The sequence below is a fragment of the Eublepharis macularius genome, chromosome 1, assembly GCF_028583425.1.
Source record: "Eublepharis macularius isolate TG4126 chromosome 1, MPM_Emac_v1.0, whole genome shotgun sequence".
Classification (NCBI taxonomy): Eukaryota; Metazoa; Chordata; class Lepidosauria; order Squamata; family Eublepharidae; genus Eublepharis; species Eublepharis macularius.
The window spans coordinates 81,835,840-81,858,518 of record NC_072790.1 but is presented as its reverse complement, the minus strand read 5'-3'; the positions used below and the strand labels follow the sequence as shown (position 1 = coordinate 81,858,518).

The following is a 22,679-nucleotide window of genomic DNA, read 5'->3' as shown; positions in this document are numbered from 1 at the left end:
ACTACATTTCAATGCTTTCCCTTCATACTGCCATAGTAAAAAATAGCTTAATAAAATAGTGACGGAGTGGTTGATCATACAAATTACAAATTACAGTTCAAATTAAATCTTTTTCCCTCCCCTGGGCCTCGGGCGCAATTCCCTCTGCGCAGCTACCGCCGGAGCGCTCATTGCCTCCCCCCTCCCTTCAGGCTTCGGATCCTCTTCTTTTTGCTTGGTGTCTGGTCCAAATTCTGAATTTTTATCCACAAAATCCCTTAGCTGATCTTCCAAATTAATCTTGTAAGCTTTATCTTTATAACTAAACCCGATTCCTTCCGGGAGTAGCCATTTGTACTTTATATCCCGTTCCCTCAAAAGAGCTGCCAACATCTTGTACTTAAATCTTTTCTTCCGCACTGAAAATGGAACGTCCTTCAATATCTTGACTTTATTTCCCAGAAAGTCCAATTCCGCATTGTATGAATTATATAGGATACTGTCCCGGACCCTCCTAGATGAAAACTCGATAACAATCTCGCGAGGCAGCTGCCGCTTCGTTGCATATTTTGAAGATGCCCGACAGACTCCCAAAATGGCGCTTTTCACTTCTTCTTTAGTTGCCCTCGCGGGTGTCGCTAAAAGTTCCGAGGCGAGATCCCATAAATCCTCTTTTTCCTCCTCTTTAACATCCTGGAGACGCAAAATGGTTTGTGTTCGCTCCACTTGCAGTCCGATCAGCTGGTTTTCCACCAACTTTAATTCCCTGTTCGCTGCTCTCGTAAGTGACGCACTTTCCCGGGCAGACTTCTCTGCCCCCCCCCCGCTGCTTCTTTAATGGCTTTCACATCGCTTTCAATTAAGCCCACCCTTTGATCTGTTTCATTCAGCTTGTCAACAAAGGGATTTATGGCTTCCATAACCACTCTTTTAACCAGTTCCTCAAGCGTCTCGCCCCTCTGCAAGGCCGCCGTAACTGACTTGCCAAGAGAAGGACTCTGCTTTTTCGCTGCCATTTTAGGGGGGGGGGAAACCGCCAATCTTCCGAGTCTCTATGAGGGGGGAAAAATCCGAATCTTCTAACCTTCAGACCCCACCACTCCTCACATGCACTTGTAGTAACAGAAGGGATTCGCTTACTTGCAGGCTTTCGCCTAATCCTGCTCCTTGCCGTTTTCCATAGCCCGGCAGCACACTGGGTGCCGCGCTCGTCTGCCGGCCTCCATAGGGACAAACGGGCGATTTACCCCCTGCCTCGATCTGTCAGAGGGCTCTTCCCGCCGCGTCCCGGACTCAGACTCCCTGCCTGAGAGTCTGGGGGCTAACCTTTGCAAATCAGCCGCCCGGCCAGGCGGCTCGGCCGCTTCCTCTCGGACCTGCCGAGAGGAGCGTCCGACATGGCTGCGAAAACGAAAACGAATCCCATAAAGGCAGCTCTGAGGGAGTGGATGGCCAGGGGGAAAGGTTTGTCCATGGCTTCATGGTGACGGATGAGGGAAGCAACATGTTGGCAGCCCTGAAAGAGGCATCCTTCCTGGGCCTGGTGTGCATGGCACACAAGCTGCACCTGGCCATGAGGGATGTTCTCGGGCTAGGGAACAAGCCGAGGGACAGCTGGGACGAGGGAACGTTGTAGACACGCAACCTGCTGGACAGCTGCCAGCGCATTGCTTCCCATTTCTCCCGCAGCATCAACTCTTCCCGCGAGCTACTCCAGAGGCAGGGGGAGGGGGACCCTGAGCACCCCCTCTATCAGGACCTGCCCACCCACTGGAACTCCACCTATGACATGGTAAGTCGTCTGGTGGAGCAGAAGGGCCCATTGCAGGACATCCTGTGATTGCCAGATGTTCTGAGGAAAGGAGAGGATCTTAGCCTGAGCTCCATGGAATGGAAAATCCTTGAAAAGATGTCCTGGTTGTTGAAACCCTTTAAGGAGGCCACCGAACTCTTGTGCTCATACAAGGCCAGCTTGGGTCAAGTCATCCCTGTGGTCCACGGGCTTGACCAGTTCCTGGCGAAGGAGCTCAAGCTCGAGCTGCTCCCCAGGGTCAGGGACTTTGTGAGGAGGATGCAGGCATGTGTGGCTGAGCGCTTGCATCCTCTGCGCCACAAGGTGCCAAACCAAATGGCCTCCCTATGTGACCCCCGTATCAAGACGAACATCGCCATGGGGGGGGGGAGATGCAGCGCTGGAAAAAGGAGCTACGCAGAGCGGTACTCCGTTTCCAGGCAGAGCACTGGAAACAGAAACTCCGTATCTATGCAGAATGGGGGCACCGGGCAGGGGCGAGGGGCAGGTGGCGGAAAAGGAGAGGGAGGAGGTGGTGGAGGAGGTGGAAGGACAGCCATGGCAGGAGACACCCACCCAAATGGGCCCACTCGGTCTCTGGGCCTTGTCGGTGGGCTGTGTGGTTGGCCACAGCACAGAGGGCACGTCTCTCGCAGTGGAGGACTCAACGGGGGCCATGGTGCGAGAGTACCTTGCGGAGCTCACCGAGCCCCCCCATTCTAACCCCTTGGAGTATTGGGTGAGCAAATCTGCCATATGGCCGGACCTGTCCATCGTGGCAACCAACATCCTGTTCTGCCCTCCCACTAGCATGCAGAGTGAGTGGGTGTTCTCCCAGCTAGGAGACTTCCTCCGTCGCTGCCACACTCATCTGCACCCGGACCTGGTGGACATGTTGACCTTCATTAAGGTCAACCTCAACCTGCTGGGATATTCCTCCATGGACCTTGACCTAGCTGGGCTCTGAGCCACCCTGGTCAACTGTGGTTCTAGGCCAAGCCCCTCTGCAGCATGCTCAAGATCTCTGGCCCACTGCCTGGCTCCAGGGCCAAAGCTACTCACTGATACCACCTGTCCCGTGGCAGCTCAGGTCAGGTTTTTCTGAGTTGTGGGATACTGCTCTAGCCCCCCTCAGTTCTCACGGCTGCTTCCAAGGTCTAGTGCCAATCTCTGTGGGTTTCTTGGCTCATGGCTCGGAAATGCAGGGGTCTTCCTGGTCCTGCTCCTCTATGCGATCAGTAACCCTTTGTCCTCCTCTCCCTGACAAGTTCCAGGTCCCTCTTTCAGCCTCTTTCTCTCCGGAACCACTCAGATGCTTCTCAACCTCTCCTGTCCTGCCCATCCTGTCCTTTCTGCCAAGGCAGAAATGTGGGTCATGTCAGCTGCTGCTGCTGTCCCATGGCTAAGTGGGTTTCTCGGCTCATGGCTCACAAATGAAGGGGTCTTTCTGGTCCTGCCCGCAATGCAGCTGGTAACCCTTTGTCCTCGGCTCCCTGACAAATTCCCAGTCCCTCTTTCAACCTCTCTGTCTCTGGATGGTGCCAAAATGACCCTTCCTCACGACTTGTCCTGCCCATCGCGTCCTCTCCCTGACAAGTTCCCGGTCCCTCTTTCAACCTTGCACTCTCTAGATGGAACCACTATGACACTCCCCCACAACTTCTCCTGCCCATCCCGCCCTTTCCACAAAGGCGGGAAGGTGGGTCATGTCTGCAGCCACCACTTTTTGGCATGAGGGGCAGCTAAAAAGCTGTTGCAAATATGGTTGTGCTGCACAGTACCCCCATCCATGGCACCTGCTGTCCCTTCTGAGCAGGGGGGAATGGGTCCCGCGACTCTCGTCCTTTCTGTGAAGGCAGGAAGGTGGGTGATGCTGGCAGCAGCCTACACTACTTATTAGTAGTGCCTGTACTGCCTGCTCAGGTAAGGTGTTTCTGAGTGGTGTGGATTCTGTGGAACTGCCATCTTCTATAGGGTGCTGAATAGACTGCCACGTCTGTGACAGCAGGCCGGTGGGTGATGCAGGGGGCAGCCTACAGCTCCCCACGTGAGCACCTACCAGTCTGACCACAATCCCCTTTCCTGGGGGAACCAATGCCTCCCCCATGATGGGGGGATGGCATCCTCCACCACCTTGATGGCCAGCACATGAGCCTCCACTTCTACATGTTAGGGGCAGGCCCCACCTCCCATCCTTGGTTCTTTCCTTCCAACTTTCTAATGACAAGATAACCCAGATATTTATGCAATCCACCTGTCTCCCTAATATCCCTGTACACGTTATCTGTCTGTCCTGTCAATCCCATACAGGTATTCAATGTATCCATGCATCCCTCTGTCCTATACACCTATCCCATACAGCTATGCACCTGTCTATCGAGAAACATATCTATCCCATGTACTCCATGTACTTAACCGTCCTATGCTCCATGTCCAGCAGGCGTATTTGAGCAGCAACAGCCTCTGCACCACGCGAGGTGTGGACAACAGCATTGGCCCCGATGCCATGATATCCCCATCTGGTGGACGTATGTTGGTGTCTCTGACCCACTAGGGTGTGTGTTTGTGTGCGCAAGGCCTCCACGTATGCCATCATGTCTTGCTGCAGAAAGTAGCCTCTGGGAGGCCTAGCAGGCAGGTACATGGAGGGTGCAGCCGGCAAGCGGCCAAACCCCCCACCCCCTAGAGGGGAGGTGGCCTGCCACCGCCTCCCTGAGCCCGCCAGGCCCAGAAGCCACCGACATGACCCACCTTAATTCCTTGGCAGAAATTAGCCTCTGGGAGGCCTGACGGGCGGACACATGGGGGGTGCTGCCAGCGAGTAGCCAAACTCCCCGCCTCCTAGAGGGGAGGTGGCCCACCTTCAAGTCCACTGCTTGTACATGGAGCCAAAGTCAACTGGTGGCTCCAATTGTATCAAATGGGAGTTTCCTGGGGGCGTCAGATTTGGGAATGTATAACTCCAAGATCCGTATTGCAATCTTCACCAGACTTGGGTGATCGCTGGAGAAGAGCCTGCTGAACACTCTCTGTGAAAATGGGCTCTCTAAGTATGAAGGGGGCCATTCTGGCACCCACAAACAACAAACACCGAACATGTTCGTTAACGGGACATGTTTGTTACTGTTCGTCTGTTTGTGTTTGTCAACGGCAACGAACAGCGAACAGCATGTTCATTTTTTCCTCCCATTCATCCCCATGTCTAGTCAGAACACTTGTCTTTATATATATATATATCGATTGCAGTTGTGCCTCTAATACAGATTGTCTGAGCAATTATGATGGCCTGGAATGTTTATAAACATTCCAGCTTCTCAGGAAGAAAACCTTTTAGGATATGTTCTTGTAACTTTCTTAAACAGTTATAATAATGCTGAATACAATTAAGAACAGATAATTTATTACTTAAGAAAGTGCTATTTTAACAAATAAAACAATAACCTATTCATTTGTGGAAAAAATCAAATGTAATTTCATATCTTTCATCTTTATATGTTGTGCTGATAATTTTAAAAGACTAGCCATCAGTAAGGACTTCTTGACACAATGATGAATCAAAGGCAGATTTCTTGATTTTGAGATTTTTACTATGAAAATTCTTGAAGCAATTAATAATTTAAATGTTAGTTAATTTCTTTTACATGTCATATATATTATAACAAACAATTCTACAGGGACACATACTGCTACCTGAAGAATTACTTCAGTCCCCTGTGCCCAGCATTGCTTTGCGTCGAAAGAACCACCATACATTCTCCCATTTGTAAATTGCTTTAAGAATTTTTAAAAACTGAAACAGAATTGAATTATTAAACAAATACATCTGACTTTTCTGTTTCACATCACCAGTAATTAGGGCCAAAGTATACATTATACAGGAGGTCTGTAGTGGATCTCCCAAAGTTCATTTTTTTTCTTTACTGATATTCAGCTATAGAAATCTGCCAGTTTGTTCATAGTAGTAGTGAGAGTCTTTTTAGCCCGTTTCCATTTTCCTGATCAAAATGTGTCCCCTCCCTTCCTCTGGTGATGTTTGTTCCGTGGAAGAAAAATGTCTTTTCCCCAGAAGGACAAAAAGTGCAAGGGGGGTGGGGGGGCTAAGAAAATATCTGGAATGGATGAAGAGGTAAATCATCCTTTCTCCTTGCAATTGTTTAAAAAAGGTCAAGTGATCCAATTCTGGATTTTACCATCTCAAATAGATCTTAAAGTTTTCTGGTGAATTGATGCATGATATAATTCCATTCATCCCAAAAATGTAGTTGATTGCTCAATGAAAATGTCAGCTCAGTGACAAATAGAGGTGATGATAGATGAAGTCCTAGGGACAAATTTAGAACTAACAAGTCACCTGAGCATCATTAAAAAACTCAGATGCAAAAGTGTTGGACTCGTAACAAAAATATGCAACTTTCCATTAAAATCTGCCTCCCAGAAGGTTGGAAGATAGAAAATGTAATGCCAGTTTTTAAAAAGCATCCAGAGGAGATTCAGGAAATTACAGGCCAGTAATTGATAGAAATGTAATTAAAGAATTATTAAGCACAGAGAGGAAGAAACCCTACTGAGGAAGAATCTGCATGGCTTCATTGAGGGAAAGTCCTGTTTCACCAATCATTTGGAATTGTTTTGAAAGGCCCAGTATTCTCCAAGATTTACAACTGGGCCATTTCTGCGCAGACCATTGTTCTCACTTTTTTCTGCCTTTAGGTCTGTGTTTTGCTGAGTTGCCCCAACAGCTCATCCTCCACATGCAGTACCCACAAGTGCTCACCACTGGTTGAGAAGCTGCAAACCTCCATATGTACCCCTCAAAAATCAGTTTTGGAAGGGAGGTTGGATGGTTTCATCACCATCAATGAAAGGTGCCCTTCCTTCTTTTTGAGTTTTTTTGTACATGTGCTAGAATGCTGAATGAAAAAGTAGAAAAGGGAAACAAGTGCAGCTGCTCTGCCCAAGTCATAGTAAAATTAGAGTGAAAACCATCAGTCCATTAGTAGAAAGATTCCCTGGAAGTTCAAATAAAATCAAACTTGATTATCTTTTGTCTGATCGGAATCACCAGACAACACGTCAAGTAGCAAGATTCTGTGCCCAGGTCTACAAGCAACATAAATCACATAAGGCAGACTGAATGTATTTTAACCTTTCAAACAACCAATTTATGATGATCTTATTTTTTTACTCTTATATTTATTCATCGTTCTTCCCCTGTATCCAGTCTCAACTGTTTTTAAACTGATTTGCAAATGGTTTTATATGTACTGGTCGCAGACTGTAATAATAAACTCGACTCCTGAGTGCAGCTGCTATTGCAAGCAAGCTTCTGCGACTGGAAAAAAATGGAGAGGAGGAGGGGCAAAAGCTTTGGGGGAAGAACTGGGTGGGGATTAAGTGAGTAGGAGGAGGTTTCTTCAAAAATGCTTTAAACATTCATATGCCAGAAAGTGCAAAAACACACAACAACAACATCGGAGCAAGTGTGTTCCCGATAAATCATGGAAAACTTGGCATTAAAACACTATTGATAAAACACTATTGGCGCGATTGGTAGATGATAATGTGTGCATGCTTGGAAAAAAGCCACCACAGTTCTGTGGATGAACCACATCTCTAACAACCTGTGGATATGGTTCTGGTCACCAGTTCTCCTGGATAAAATGGCAGCTTTGGAGGCAGCTTTGGAGGGCAGACTCTATGACCTTTGACCAGGATGTGATATCACATCCCTGCTGATCTCGCTTCCCTCCCCAAACTATGCTCTCCTCAAGCACTACCTCAAAATCTCCAGGAATTTACTAAGACAGAGCTGGCAATCTTATTTAAAAAAACAGATGGACCAAGGAGATCGAATAGGCACCTTGAATTTCCAAAAACTGTTGACACAGTCCCTCACCAAAGCCTCATGAGTAAATTTAGCAATCATGGGATAAGAAATTGTCCTTTCTATAGACTAGAAACTAGTTAAGCAATAGAAAGCAGAGCATAAGAGCAAATGGACAGTTTTCTCAATGAAGAGAAGCAAGCAGGGAGGTCCCACAAGAATTGGTATTAGTGCGATTTAATTTGTTTATAAAGGATAGGGAATTGGGGGTGAGCTGCAAAGTGGCCAAGGTTGCAGATGACATCAAATTATTGAAGATGTTGAAAACCAAAGAGAATTTTGAGAGTCTCAAAACAGATCACTTCACTGGGTAAGTGGATAACTGATAACCCATGTGATTCAGTAGCTTTAAAATATATGTATAAAATAATGCACATGGGGTGAAAATGTTTATATCCTGATGGGATCTGAACTGGCAGTGATAGAGCAGGGGGAAAGGTTTCAAAGTTGTGCAGATAGCCCAATAAAATGTATATTCAGTGAGTGATAGTGATGAACATGGCAAATTCTGTGGTAGAAGTTATTAGGAAAGGGTTCAAAAACTAAGCATAATGCCCTGGTAAATGTGTGTACCATTCCAGGCAGTGTATTTTAAAACAGACATTGTAGTGGTGAAAAAGAAGAAGGCAACCCAACTGATTGTGTGGTTAGGTTGTCTTCCCAACAAAGAAACGATCTAAGGACTTTGGACCTTAGATAAAAGTCAACTAAGGGGAACATGATAAGCGTTTATAAAATCATGCATATGGTAGAGAAAGTGATAGAGAGAACTTTTTCTCCCTTCTGGAGGTTTGTACTGGGTTGTCACCAATATGTAGATGATACTTAGCTCTATCTCATTCATCCAACTGATCCCATGGAGGCTGTAGAAACCCTAAAAATGCTTGGAGGTAGTTTTGGAGTGAGTTAATAAACAAGCTTAATCCCAAGACTGTCATGGATATAGCTAGAACTGCAGTGCTACAGTTGCTGGATATGACTAAGAAAGCTCACACCCTACCACAAATTTTGTTAGTCTTATACGTGCTACTCGGCTCTTGCTCTTTTTTGCTGCTGCAAACAGACTAACATGGCTACCTATCTTTATGGATATAATTAAGAAAGTCATTCAAAATACCTTTATACACAGAAACAGGGCTAGCCTAGCCCCATAACTAGACCAACCACAGTCGAAAGGCCTAAAATCTAACAACCTTGGAGAGGAACATAAAACAATAAACAGTTGTATTGCCATGTGTAGATTAGAAGAGCCATCTAACTCATATCAAGATATACAATATACTAAGGCCCAGGAGCAGGGAGTATCTGAGAATGGCAGGGATGTTTAATTTCATTGAAGTTGGTGATATTATACAAGGATAGAGGGCCAAAATGTATTCAGATGTATGAAAAACTTTTAATCATTAATTCTACATAGACTTTCTTAAGAAGTAGCAAGAACGAACTAACTATTGGTATATATTTCAAGAAGATGTTTCAAATATGAATAACCTTGTTTGATGTATAAAGTCATAAGATAATAAGTTAGCCAAGAATTTGAGTCTTTGAAGCAGGATAGAAAGCTATTGTTAAGAGAAGGTTCTGAAACCTTATAAATATGACAGGCTAAATTTGTATCTTTGTGTCTTTGGGTAAGATTCTTTTTTGGACTCATGTGCTTGCTCTCCTTTAATAATCTTCGTAGTTATAATGGATGGCACAATTTTCTGTTGATTGAGTTATTTAAAATATTGAACAATTATTTTGTGATAATAAAGACTTAAAATGGAAGCAGAGACTCCATAATTGTATTACTTGTATACAGTACCCTGTAACGAACCTTAGATGTTATTTGTGGTGTACATCTTGCCACCTTTAGGAAAGCTAACTAGATGCTCAGGGCTTCTTATGTGTATGCTTATATCTAAATCAGGGAAATTGAGTGAAAATACCAGACATATAAATGTCCGGTGTTTCTGTGCATGGGACACCTGGACTGTGCATACAGGAGCAGCAGGAGAGCACCTATCAAGCTGGCCTCATTTTCTTACCTGCTGTGGAGGGAGGGTGGCTAGCACCATCTGGCCACCTTCCCAGCCCAGCCTGGCGAGACTGGTACTGATGTCTCAGCACATTCAGAGCGGCACCCTGCAGCCCCTCACTCTGTTGCTCATTCACCTGCTCAGCCTATCTACCTGGCCTCTTGCATGCCAGGGGAGTGCAAGCCTGCCTGCGCCCCATCACCTTGCCCCACAAATGAGCTGGCAAGGCTGTGGTGGTGGCAGTGGCCCTCTGGGGCTGGGCGGGCAGAGGCGTGCAGGGAAGGCAAGTACAAGGGAGTGTGCTGCAGCAGGGACCCCGGGAAGCAGAGCCCCTTGCAAAAGTTGAGGGTGGTATGATGATGTCATCACACCGTCAGGTCCAGGAATGCACTCACTTTGAGTGTGCATGAATAACTCTCCTCCAGTGAGTACTGGGGGACCCCTTCTCTGCTGTGTCCAGTATTTTTTAGAAAGACATCTGGCAAACCTGGTTCCTAAAGAGAGGGCGAGACAGAGATTTGGATTAACTGCTGATCACAGCAGAAAAGAATTCAGGGAACTTTGAAATTAATCAGATGAGAACTGTTGCCATTGGCTTGTCAGTTAAACAGACTTAAATCATTGGTTAGCTGGCAATGGAGCCAAATCTAGAGAACAGGTAATAAATATAATAGGACTTGAAGAGTTCTACAGGGTCATACCCAGAGAATATAAATGGATTATATGTGATAAGAAGCCTGAAAATGTAACCAAAACTGCAGAAATTATGGATTCCCTGGAGGAGGATTTGGAGAAGTATGTTTTATCTCAGGGAATCAAAAGAAATGAGCTTGGCTTCCTCAGGAAGAACATTTATCTCAAAAAACCAACCCTACAAAGCAGATTCCTCAGTCCAGGGAAGGACCTAAGGCACTGAGGTGTTTAAATTGTAGAGAAATAGGATATGTAAGATATAATTGCCCCAAGTTAGTAAGGAAAAATATCTTGGGACTAGGGGTGTGCAAGCCAAAATTTTTGGCTATAGCCGAAAGTAGAAAGCCGAAAGAAGATTCTCTATCGTTAAAGCCGAAAGCCGAAACAAGAATCTCTTTCGGCTTTCGGCTTTCGGGATTCTTTCGGCATTATTTCGGCATTCTTTCGGCTTTTTTCTATGGGAAAATGCCTCCGTTTTCCAGGACGCCTGGAGGAGGCATTTTCCCACCGAATAAGCCCAAAATTGGTGGGGACCTTCCTCTAACCCTTCTCTAACAACCACCCAAGTTTCAGACAGATTGAACTTTGGGGGGCCATGTTATGGCCCCCCAAAGCAGGTCCCACCATCCTCCCATAAGAAAGCGAAGGAGCAGCATATTGTTAGCATGCTGCTGCTCATCTTTCTTCATTATTTCCTATGGGGGAAAAATGAAGAGGCAGGCTTCCTTTGCCAGGGGTGGCATTTTGCATGCAAAATGCCCCCTTACCCTCAGGGGCCCTTCTCCCACCCCTCCTCCCACCCCCCACCAAGGCTCAGCCTGCTCCCACTTGGGGGGGCCATTTCATGGCCTCCCCAAGTAGGTGCTCTAATCTCTACCACTGACAGCTGGGGGAGGCTTGTGTTGCCAGGGGTGGCATTTTGCATGCAAAATGCCCCCCAACCCTCTGGGGCCCTTCTCCCACCCCTCCTCCCAACCCCCACCAAGGCTCAGCCTGCTCCCACTTGGGGGGGGCATTTCATGGCCTCCCCAAGTAGGTGCTCTGCTCTCATCTCTACCACTGACAGCTGGGGGAGGCTTGTCTTGCCAGGGGTGGCATTTTGCATGCAAAATGCCCCCCAGCCCTCTGGGGCCCTTCTCCCACCCTTCCTCCCACCCCCCACCAAGGCTCAGACTGCTCCCACTTGGGGGGGGCATTTCATGGCCTCCCCAAGTAGGTCCTCTCAGCCCCTAAAGTCCACCCCTTACAGCCCCACACAAACCCAATTCCCCCCCAGCTGCCACACACAGACCCAAATCCCCACATTAGCCCCTCACAGACCCAAATCCACCCCCACCTGCCCCACACCCATAACCCCAGGAACAGGCTGGCAAAGGCCAGTCCTCTCCCTTTGTTCCCTATGCTGGGAACTTCTAAACTCTCTTTCCCTGGGCAATTCTGCACAGCCCAGGGGTGCCACAATGGTGGGCACACTTCTGAGTGCCAGCTGGTCCCTGTGAAAGAGCACCTGAACCACAGACACCCTCCCTCAAATTCCCCCACCACCTACAGAGATGGCTGGCCAGCCAGCCCCATTGTTCCCTATGATGGGAACCAACTGCACAACAAAGAATAAAACAAGAACAACACAAAATAAAGTTTTTAAAAAATTATTTTCTCCCTTCCAAAGTAGAAGTAGGCAAAGCATTATGACACATTACACCAGCAGTCCCCCACACAGAAAAATTAAAACAAAACTCACTTAACATCAGAGAATCACAAAACACGATTCCTGTCAAAAACACTTTATTTCTTGAACAGCTTTAGGTTACACAGCAGGGGGGAACACCAAAGGGCATGGCAGCACTATCTTACACAAAAATAACACAACTCACTTAACATCAGAGAATCACAAAAGCACAATTCCTGTCAAAAACACTTTATTTCTTGAACAGCTTTAGGCTACACAGCAGGGGGGGGAACACCAAAGGGCATGGAAGCAGTATCTTACACAAAAATAACACAACTCACTTCACATTAAAGAATCACCCCAAAAAATTGCTGTCAAAAGCACTTTATTTCTGTAACTGCTTTAGGTTACACAGTAGGAAGGCACCACAGAGCAGGAAAGCAGTGTACTACACAAAAATAACACAACTCACTTCACATCAGAGAATCACACAAACACAATTGCTGTCAAAAACGGTGAAGTGGGTTGTATTATTTTTTGTAGTACATTGCTATCATGCCCTGTTGTGCCCTCCTACTGTGTAACCTAAAGCTGTTCAAGAAATAAAGTGTTTTTGCCAGGAATTGTGTTTTTGTGATTCTCTGATGTTAAGTGAGTTGTGTTATTTTTGTGTAAGATAGTGCTGCCATGCCCTTTGGTGTTCCCCCCTGCTGTGTAACCTAAAGCTGTTCAAGAAATAAAGTGTTTTTGACAGGAATTGTGCTTTGTGATTCTCTGATGTTAAGTGAGTTGTGTTATTTTTGTGTAAGATAGTGCTGCCATGCCCTTTGGTGTTCCCCCCTGCTGTGTAACCTAAAGCTGTTCAAGAAATAAAGTGTTTTTGACAGGAATCATGCTTTGTGATTCTCTGATGTTAAGTGAGTTGTGTTATTTTTCTGTGTGGGGGACTGCTGGTGTAATGTGTCATAATGCTTTGCCTACTTCTACTTTGGAAGGGAGAAAATAATTTTTTTAAAACTTTATTTTGTGTTGTTCTTGTTTTATTCTTTGTTGTGCAGTTGGTTCCCATCATAGGGAACAATGGGGCTGGCTGGCCAGCCATCTCTGTAGGTGGTGGGGGAATTTGAGGGAGGGTGTCTGTGGTTCAGGTGCTCTTTCACAGGGACCAGCTGGCACTCAGAAGTGTGCCCACCATTGTGGCACCCCTGGGCTGTGCAGAATTGCCCAGGGAAAGAGAGTTTAGAAGTTCCCAGCATAGGGAACAAAGGGAGAGGGCTGGCCTTTGCCAGCCTGTTCCTGGGGTTATGGGTGTGGGGCAGGTGGGGGTGGATTTGGGTCTGTGAGGGGCTAATGTGGGGATTTGGGTCTGTGTGTGGCAGCTGGGGGGGAATTGGGTTTGTGTGGGGCTGTAAGGGGTGGACTTTAGGGGCTGAGAGGACCTACTTGGGGAGGCCATGAAATGCCCCCCCCCAAGTGGGAGCAGTCTGAGCCTTGGTGGGGGGTGGGAGGAAGGGTGGGAGAAGGGCCCCAGAGGGCTGGGGGGCATTTTGCATGCATGCAAAATGCCACCCCTGCATGCATGCAAAATGCCACCCCTGGCAAGACAAGCCTTCCCCAGCTGTCAGTGGTAGAGAAAAGAGCACCTACTTGGGGAGGCCATGAAATGGCCCCCCCCCCCCAAGTGGGAGCAGTCTGAGCCTGGGTGGGGGGTGGGGGGAAGGGTGGGAGAAGGGCCCCTGAGGGCTTGGGGGCATTTTGCATGCAAAATGCCACCCCTGGCAACACAAGCCTCCCCCAGCTGTCAGTGGTAGAGATTAGAGCACCTACTTGGGGAGGCCATGAAATGGCCCCCCCAAGTGGGAGCAGGCTGAGCCTTGGTGGGGGGTGGGAGGAGGGGTGGGAAAAGGGCCCCTGAGGGTAAGGGGGCATTTTGCATGCAAAATGCCACCCCTGGCAAAGGAAGCCTGCTTCTTCATTTTTCCCCCATAGGGAATAATGAAGAAGATGAGTAGCAGCATGCTAACAATATGCTGCTCCTTCGCTTTCTTATGGGAGGATGGGGGGACCTGCTTTGGGGGGCCATAACATGGCCCCCCAAAGTTCAATCTGTCTGAAACTTGGGTGGTTGTTAGAGAAGGGTTAGAGGAAGGTCCCCACCAATTTTGGGCTTATTCGGTGGGAAAATGCCTCCTCCAGGCGTCCTGGAAAACGGAGGCATTTTCCCATAGAAAAAAGCCGAAAGAATGCCGAAATAATGCCGAAACGTTTCGGCTTTTTTCTTTCGGCTACCCGAAACGTTTCGGCATTCCCCAAAACGTTTCGGCATTCCCCGAAAGAAGCCAAAGCACTTTTGTTTCGGCATTCTTTCGGCATTCTGAATGCCGAAACGCACATCCCTACTTGGGACCTGTGAGGCAACTAAAGGTAGCAACATAAGTAAAGGCAAGCAAAACATCCAGGGGACAGAAACAGCAATATCCCCTGAAGTAGAAGCTGCTATTGTATCTAGTGTGTGGAAAGTGCCTGGAGATATTACAAATGAATATATGGAACCAGTTTGGGAGGTCCGAATTTTAACATGCCCTTGACTAAGATGTAGATAACATACAAAAGCTGAGTGGGAAGTTGGGAGCTGGGGGTATGGGGGGACATCACATACCCAATTTTGATTGGAAATGATTTTGAAAGACATATTAAAGAAGTTAGTGTAGTAACCACAAGTGAAAGTCAAATACTAAATAAAAAGAAAATAGGCCTGCAGCCAGGGATAACTTCTCAGGCGGGGAAGGAAACTAACAGAAGCCCAAGAGCAAGCATTATCTAGGGAACCGGACTGGCTGGTGGAGGAGAATACACCACCTAGTGTGCTGATTGCAGACTACAGCAAGCTGACGAGACTTTAAAAGGCTTATTAGTACAGCTAGCCAGAGAAGGCCGCCCTGAAGTGTCTGCAGAACACCCTGTAAGATTTATGTTTAAGGAGGGCAAGAAATGCAGAGAATCCCTACAAAGAAAATTTGCAACCGCCTGGGAATGGCAACTCCAGCTGACTGTCCTGCAAAAGTACAGATTACAGTTACTGTCAATGGCACATGAGAGCCCATTTGCAGGGCACTAGGAGTGGCTAGAACCAATCACAGACTGACCCAGCACTTTTATTGGCCTATGATAGGTAGAAATGTGGCAGATTGAGAGAGGCCATGGCTCAGTGGTAGAGCATCTAGTTGGCATGCAGAAAGTCCCAGGTTCAATGCCCAGCATCTCTAGTTAAGGACCAGGCAGTAGGTGATGAGAAAGGCCTCTGTCTGAGACCCTGGAGAGCTGCTGCCCATCTGAGTGGACAGTACTTACCTAGATGGGCCAAGGGTCTGATTCAGTATAAAAGCAGGTTCACATGTTCAGAATTTTGCAAAATGTCATGAGGCAATAACTGTACCATCAAACTGTACCCAAACTGTCGCCAAATCAGGGGACAGAATCAGAGCAAAACTGCATCCTCTCATAATAGAAGTGCCATTTATGAGGGTGGGAATTAACATCATCAATCCACTGAATAAATCTACCAGAAGAGGGAAATCTGTGTAAAATTTTACCTCTCTTCAGTCCAGCACTTTGTGCATTCTGCCTTTAAATGTGTGTAACACCTGTGCAGAATGTATAAAACTGTATAATAATGTAATGCTTTCAAAATAGAGCTGTTGGTATGATGATTAGAGGGTCGGACTTGGACCTGGGCCGATTCCAGACGGCCCTCTGCAATCCGAAACGTTGCGTGTTGTCACGCGTCGTCGCGCAGAAAACACGAAATACTGCATTTTCTCGCGCGAGTTTTGCGCGAGGTCGCGCAAAACTCGCACGAGAAAACGCGATATTTCGCGTTTTCCGTGCGACGACACGCGAAAATGTGCGACGTTTCGGATTGCAGAGGGCCGTCTGGAATCGGCCCTGGAACAACTGGGTTAAAATACCTGCTTTTCCATGGAAGCTTGCAAAGTGATCCTGGGCCTGTTACAATCTCTGAGCTGAACTTGCCTCACAAGGTTGTTGTTAGGTTAGAGTGGAGGGGAGAATGATATAAAAAGCTCACACATGCCAATACATGTATAGCCAGGCCTTTTTTTCAGCGGGAACGTGGTGGAACGGAGTTCTAGAACCTCTTGAAAATGGTCACATGGCTGGTGGCCCCGCCCCCTGATCTCCAGACAGAGGCCAGTTTAGATTGCTCTCCGCGCCACTCGTGGAGGGCAATCTAAACCCCTCTCTCTCTGGAGATCAGGGGGCGGTGCCACCAGCCATGTGACCATTTTCTCCGAGGGCAACCCACTGAGTTCCACCACCTCTCCCCCCCCCCCAAAAAGCCCTGTGTATCGCACAGACAGTATACACTTGTACAAACTGTTAGTATATGCATGGGCTCTGTACTCACACTAATGAGTACACGTAGGTGTGTGGTGTAGGATAAGCCTATCAGGCTCAATTTCAGTCCCACTCTGTATGCATCCTTGTATACTTTTATATTGTTTAGCTAATGACTTCAGAAATGAACTAGATGTTTAGCTAAAAGTGCCTCAATCCATGCAAACAAACTTGGGGTGATGTTATGTAGTACAGAGTTTGATGTTAGATTTAATGCTCATTTGTAAACTTTTAAGTTATCCTATAAGTGCATTTATGTGGAAAAACTATAAGGAACTTCATTGACTTATCAGGTGAAATCCTAGAGTCCTTTCAGATCCCGCTCACTGAGTCATTCTAGAAAGAGTTTCATGAATATGGGGACAATTTTTGTATAACTTTTCAAAAAGTTTGTCTTTGATTGCTTGACAAAGTCATTTCATAACAACCAACTATTATATCAGATGAGGTTCTAAATGCATCTAACTGCTCAGAATGAATAATGCCCAGGCATCTGACTGTGTAAAGAAACTGAAGCCACTAACCAACTTGATCAAGGAATAAAGCTTTAATCTGATTCCTGCTAAATGACCCAAACAGCAATTAGATCACATGCCTCACTCATCAACATTTAAAAAAAATGAATATCCAGTAACAATGTTGGAAACAAGGGACAATGGATGCAAGTGATCGCAGCCTGTATCCACATGGTTTAGAAAGAAAAGTATGCTGTTAATAGCTCAGCTGTGTGCTAATCCTCTGCAGCAGCCATTGGTGTGGGCAATTTTTTAAGCAGAGCAATTGGCTTAAGCAACAGAATATAAAAATTCCAGTTTAGGTAATATATCCAAAAGATCTAGTTAGAAGAATGCAATTAAAATTAAAGAGTCCACAAATTTTATCATGTATTTTTCAGCATTGTTCTATATTTTATTACATAGCCATGTATTATATTTCAGACATTCCATTTCTGAATGATTGTTCCCCTGTTGCATGTATGTAAGACTGATCCTACTTTAGACAGAAGGAGATGGGGCATTTCTGGTATTGCTTAGCTAAGTTTGTAGGTTTCTTCTTCCTTTTTTGTCTTTTTTACTCATACTTAAATTTAATTATGTTTGATTTTTCTCCCCTCTCCTCCAGGATTGCTTCAGACACTTTCCTCAAACCCTGCATAATTGAAATCTGGGGTTATGAAGTCAGTCCTGGATGGCCTCGCAGATACGACCTTCAGAACAATTACAACAGATCTTCGTTACATGGGTTCTAACGATATCCAGTACGAAGATTTTAAAAGCGACATGGTGTCCAAGTTAGGATACTACCCACAGAAATTTCCTTTTTCTTCTTTCCGAAGTGATTTCCGACCCAAAATGACTGCTGGAGAAAATGCTGTCTTGAGCGGCCATCCATCAGATCAGATCAATCTTACAGATCTTTACAATAAAACTCTGTCTACCTTTAAAGAAAATGAGGAGAATATACAGTGTGGGGAAAACTTCATGGATATGGAGTGCTTTATGATTCTGAACCGTAGCCAGCAACTGGCCATTGCAGTACTGTCCCTTACCCTGGGTACTTTCACTGTTCTGGAAAATTTTCTGGTCTTGTGTGTCATCCTGCACTCCCGAAGCCTTCGTTGTAGACCTTCCTACCATTTCATCAGCAGCCTGGCAGTGGCTGATCTCCTGGGTAGCGTAATCTTTGTGTACAGTTTTGTTGACTTCCATGTTTTTCATCGGAAAGACAGTCCTAACGTATTCCTATTCAAACTGGGTGGAGTTACAGCCTCGTTCACTGCCTCGGTCGGTAGCCTTTTCCTTACTGCAATAGACAGATACATATCTATACACAGGCCCCTGTCTTACAAAAGGATTGTTACCCGGTCAAAGGCTGTTGTAGCATTCTGTGTGATGTGGACCATAGCTATTGTAATAGCTGTTCTTCCTCTGCTTGGCTGGAACTGCAAAAAACTCAATTCAGTTTGTTCAGATATATTTCCTCTAATTGACGAGAACTATCTGTTGTTCTGGATTGGGGTCACCACTGTTCTCTTACTTTTTATTGTGTATGCCTATATGTATATACTGTGGAAGGCTCATAGCCACGCTGTCAGAATGCTCCAGCGTGGCACTCAGAAGAGCATAATAATCCATACTTCAGAGGACGGTAAAGTGCAACAAATCACTAGGCCTGAACAAACACGTATGGACATCAGGTTAGCCAAAACTTTGGTCCTCATTCTTGTGGTTTTGATTATCTGCTGGGGTCCTCTGCTTGCAATTATGGTCTACGATGTCTTTGGGAAGATGAACAAGCTTATCAAGACCATCTTTGCCTTCTGCAGTATGCTCTGTCTGCTGAATTCCACAGTGAATCCCATTATCTATGCTCTCAGGAGCAAGGACTTGAGACATGCTTTCAGAAGCATGTTCCCAACTTGTGAAGGGACAGCACAACCTCTTGATAACAGTTTGGAGTCTGACTGCCAGCACAGACATGCTAACAATCCAGGTAATGTCCACAAGGCTGCTGAAAGGTGTATTAAAAATACAGTTAAGATTGCCAAAGTGACCATGTCTGTTTCCTCAGACACTACTGCAGAGGCATTGTAAAACAAAGACCTCTCGGCATCATGAGAGAACAAATTAAAAGAAAGCAAGAGAAATTCATGACTTCAAAAGTGTGTTTCCTCAAATGTACCATTTTAAGTATGTTGTCATCTTTTTAAAAAGTGACTGTTTTTATGATTAAACAGTAGCCCCTTCTCCAATTTCTGCAAATAAGAATTCAAACTATGTTTTTTACAGAAAAAATAACAGTTTTTCTATTGGCAAAATGCTAATTGAATAACAGTGAGTAGATCCTATTATATTATATACAAAATAAAACAGCACATGAATCAGTAAGAATAACCTACTCGCTTAGGTAAGCATTGAAAATTTTAGATGTGTAATCAAATCAAAATTAAAAATTATAATTGTAGTTTGATTTCCAGTGTGAAATGTATTAATCGTCTGTAACTTATAAAGGTTTTCATCTCCCCACAAGCGGCACTACCGGATTGTAGATGTTTTGTATCATGTCTTGTGAGATGTTTTACTGTATGTTACTAATATTTGTCTAACCAAAGTGATTAGGTAGACTTGTGTGGAAGTAATGTAAAGTATGTGATGATGTGAAATCCTTCCCCCCATCATGGAAACACTTCCCATATTTTGAAGAATTCCTATAAGGTATTTTGAAAATTTTACATTCTTAGTGACTTTTAGTGAACTTAAAAGGAAAGGCTTTGTATTTCTTCTGCTAACATTTGAAATCCCTATTAAGTTTAAAATTCATGTAAATATAGGAATAACAGCAACAAAAGAGCACAGAATACCATTGCAAAAGGAAAGTAATACATTGGTTCAGACTAACAAAAACACTTTATTTTTCAGAGACTCTTCTGCTTTTCATAGGGGGTTGGCTTTTTGTAAGATCTTGTTTAAATACAAAAACTACCCCAAAGGAAGATATCAGGTAATTGCTTATTTAATTGGTTACTGTTTTTACTGGATCTCTGAAGATGGAATATTCAGTGTACAGTACAATGCTATCACTGTGATGAATACTTGAAAAGTGTTGCATTTCTAAATCCCAGGTTTAAATAGATTTCAAGCCTGAGATGCCAAACATCAGTTTGCAGTAACAAGAGGATAAAGTATTAGTATTATACTTTTAAAATGTGTGAGCGTATATAGTTAAATAATATTGTGTATTTTGTGTGTATCGTATACATATCTTAAATAAATGTGGGTTACATTAATATGACCAAGAGAAACAGTTGTGACCAAATTTTTCCTTATAATCCATGTTACACTTTTTGCACATGGATTCCATTTTTAAAAGTGAGTTCTTCCAACCGATCGGGAACAAAACTAAATCTGATAACTAAAGAAAAGTATTATTTGAATAAAGAACTGACAAAACTGCTATGGCCCAGGAGACTGTCCTGTGTGCCAATTAATTGTTCTATGAGTCCATACTGAGCATAAGTTTGGCAGCCATGTTTCCTTTCACATTTCTGGCCATTCATTTATAAAGCAGCAGCAGAGTTTAAGAAGAAAATGATTAGATGGGGAGGAGTAAACTCTCTTCCAATCAAACTTTTGTTCTAGTCTCTGTTCTGTGCTCCTAAAATGACAGGTGGGGGTGAGTACCTCTCCCCTGCATGCACTTTCTACTGTTATTGTAAGATCCCAAGACTGCTTTATATGTGAATGGTATTGAAAGATGAGTAGTGGTTTCATCATGTCTAGTTTGGCCCTTAAAACAGGCATGCGTAAGTGTTAGAAGTAAGCTGCTATAAGAGCCAAACAGGTTTTTACCTCTCAATATGAAACAGTTCAAATACTCTCCATCAGAGTACAGGAGAGAGAGAGAAAATATCTGAACCTTCAACCCTTTTCATTATAAGAAAGAAAGGCTTACAAACCTAAAGCAATGTCACCTCTGATCTAGGAAACATGATCAGCATGTAGAAGCAGGCTTCCATGTTGGATCTCCCTCTCAGTTCAGTCCTGCACATGAAAAAGGATGCTGGGGGGGGGGGGCAGTTTCCATTTCTGGCAACCAGTGGGGAGTGAAGTGAGACTTAACCAGGCCATGAGGGGGCTTACCAGTGGCATCATTATGTAGCTGGTGATGCCCTGTGCACTTGGAAGTGACATCAGCGCATCGCTGGGAAGTTCGGGTATTTTGGCCGAACTCTGGTGATGCACTGATGTCACTTCTGGGAGCATGGAGTGTGGCATCCCCCCATTTCCTGCCATTTTTCTCTCATCAATCAGCTGAGCAGCCATGAGAAGTGCCCACTAGAGGCAGATAAATGGTAAGTCTAGGATCCCTGTATCCTGTTGATGTGGTTCCTGTTGCCTGGGCTGATAATTTGTATGGTGTGGGAAAAGAGAGCAGAAGTGTGTGCGCAGATTCTCATATGCAGGCAGTATCATGCATGAAGTGCAGCTCACTGTAGTGTTTGAGTAAACCATGGGATGGGCTAACGATAGATAAATGGAAACTGGAGCTATCACAAACAGAAAAGACAAACTACATTTTATTAAGTAGTAGAATGTAAAGTATAACTAAGGCTATAAATGCAGTCTAGTCTACTGAGAACTGAAATTCCTGAATTGCTATAACTTAATGGCAAAGGAAGTGCAGCCCACTGTTGTGTTTGAATAGGCTGTGCATTGGGCTTTGTGCATTTAGAATATCTACAGGTGAGCCTTCAGTGCTGAAGAGAGGAAAGACAGCCTTTTAGTTGGAAGGCAGAGGAGACTCAACAGTGTTAGTAGTTTCACTAAATGGTTAATCAAAGAGCACTTCTATGAGAAGACACCCTTCAGTCCTCTCCCCTACTCTGCATTCAGAAAGTATTATTTCAGAATGAACTTCCATGGGGCTGGGGAGTATCTGGGACAAGAGCCAGAAGGGACCAAGAGTGTGATACAGTGATTAGAGTGTCAGAGTAAGACTTTGGAGGTCCATGTTCAAATCATTACTTGACATTACAGAACATTAGACCAGTCTAAGGTTGCCAGCTCCATGTTGGGAAATTCCTGGAGAGCTGGGGAGGTGAAACCTGGAAAAAGTGGGGTTTGGGGAGGGAAAGGACCTTGGCATGGTATAATTCCATAGAGTCCACCCCCCCAAAGTAACCATTTTCTCCAGGTGAACTGATCTCTGTGGCCTGGAGACCAGTTGTAATTCCGGGAGATCTCCAGCCACTACCTGGAGGCTGGCAACCCTAGAGCAGTCACTCTTTGTCTTTCATCCTTACCTACATCACATGATTGTTTCTGAGGGGGAAAGTAGGGGAGGAGAATACTATATTTGTCTCACTGACTCCTTGAAAAAAGTTAAGATAAAAATAAAAGCCCCTTCACGTATGTCTTTAAATATCAGTGTGATGTTTCAGAGTAGAAATTTCCATTTGGTTCCAGGCAATGATCCTGGGAAACATACAGCGCACAAAGGAGGTAAAAGTATAAGGCAATTGAATGGCTATATTTTGCTTTTGGGGATGTGTGTCATAAATTGTATAAGTAAATAAGATCCAGCAAATTAGATGTTCATCCTTGGCTAAAATTGTGGTGAGTTTTCCCCATGTCTAACCAGTATATGCTGAAGGTAAGTTGGGGGAATTGCAGTTTACGTTAATTGTCTGTGAGCATAACTGAATGAATACAAGAAACCTTTGAG

The 22,679-nt window shown here is 45.0% G+C and overlaps 1 protein-coding gene across 2 annotated transcripts; it reads left to right on the top strand.

The window, feature by feature from the left end:
• The first annotated feature begins 17,626 nt into the window (after positions 1 to 17,626).
• Positions 17,627 to 19,048, top strand: CNR1 (cannabinoid receptor 1). 2 transcript variants are annotated; one of them, XM_054991617.1, is made up of 2 exons: positions 17,627 to 17,687; positions 17,784 to 19,048. In XM_054991617.1, the coding sequence occupies exons 1-2, from the start codon at positions 17,627 to 17,629 to the stop codon at positions 19,046 to 19,048; spliced, it is 1,326 nt and encodes a 441-aa protein (XP_054847592.1). The 2 variants fall into 2 exon arrangements, with proteins under 2 accessions (XP_054847592.1, XP_054847586.1); XM_054991611.1 differs by having other exon boundaries at positions 17,627 to 19,048.
• The last annotated feature ends 3,631 nt before the right edge of the window (positions 19,049 to 22,679 follow it).

Coding starts and splice junctions, on each gene's coding strand:
- CNR1 (XM_054991611.1), top strand. CDS start 17,627: ATGAAGTCAGTCCTGGATGGCCTCGCAGATACGACCTTCAGAACAATT.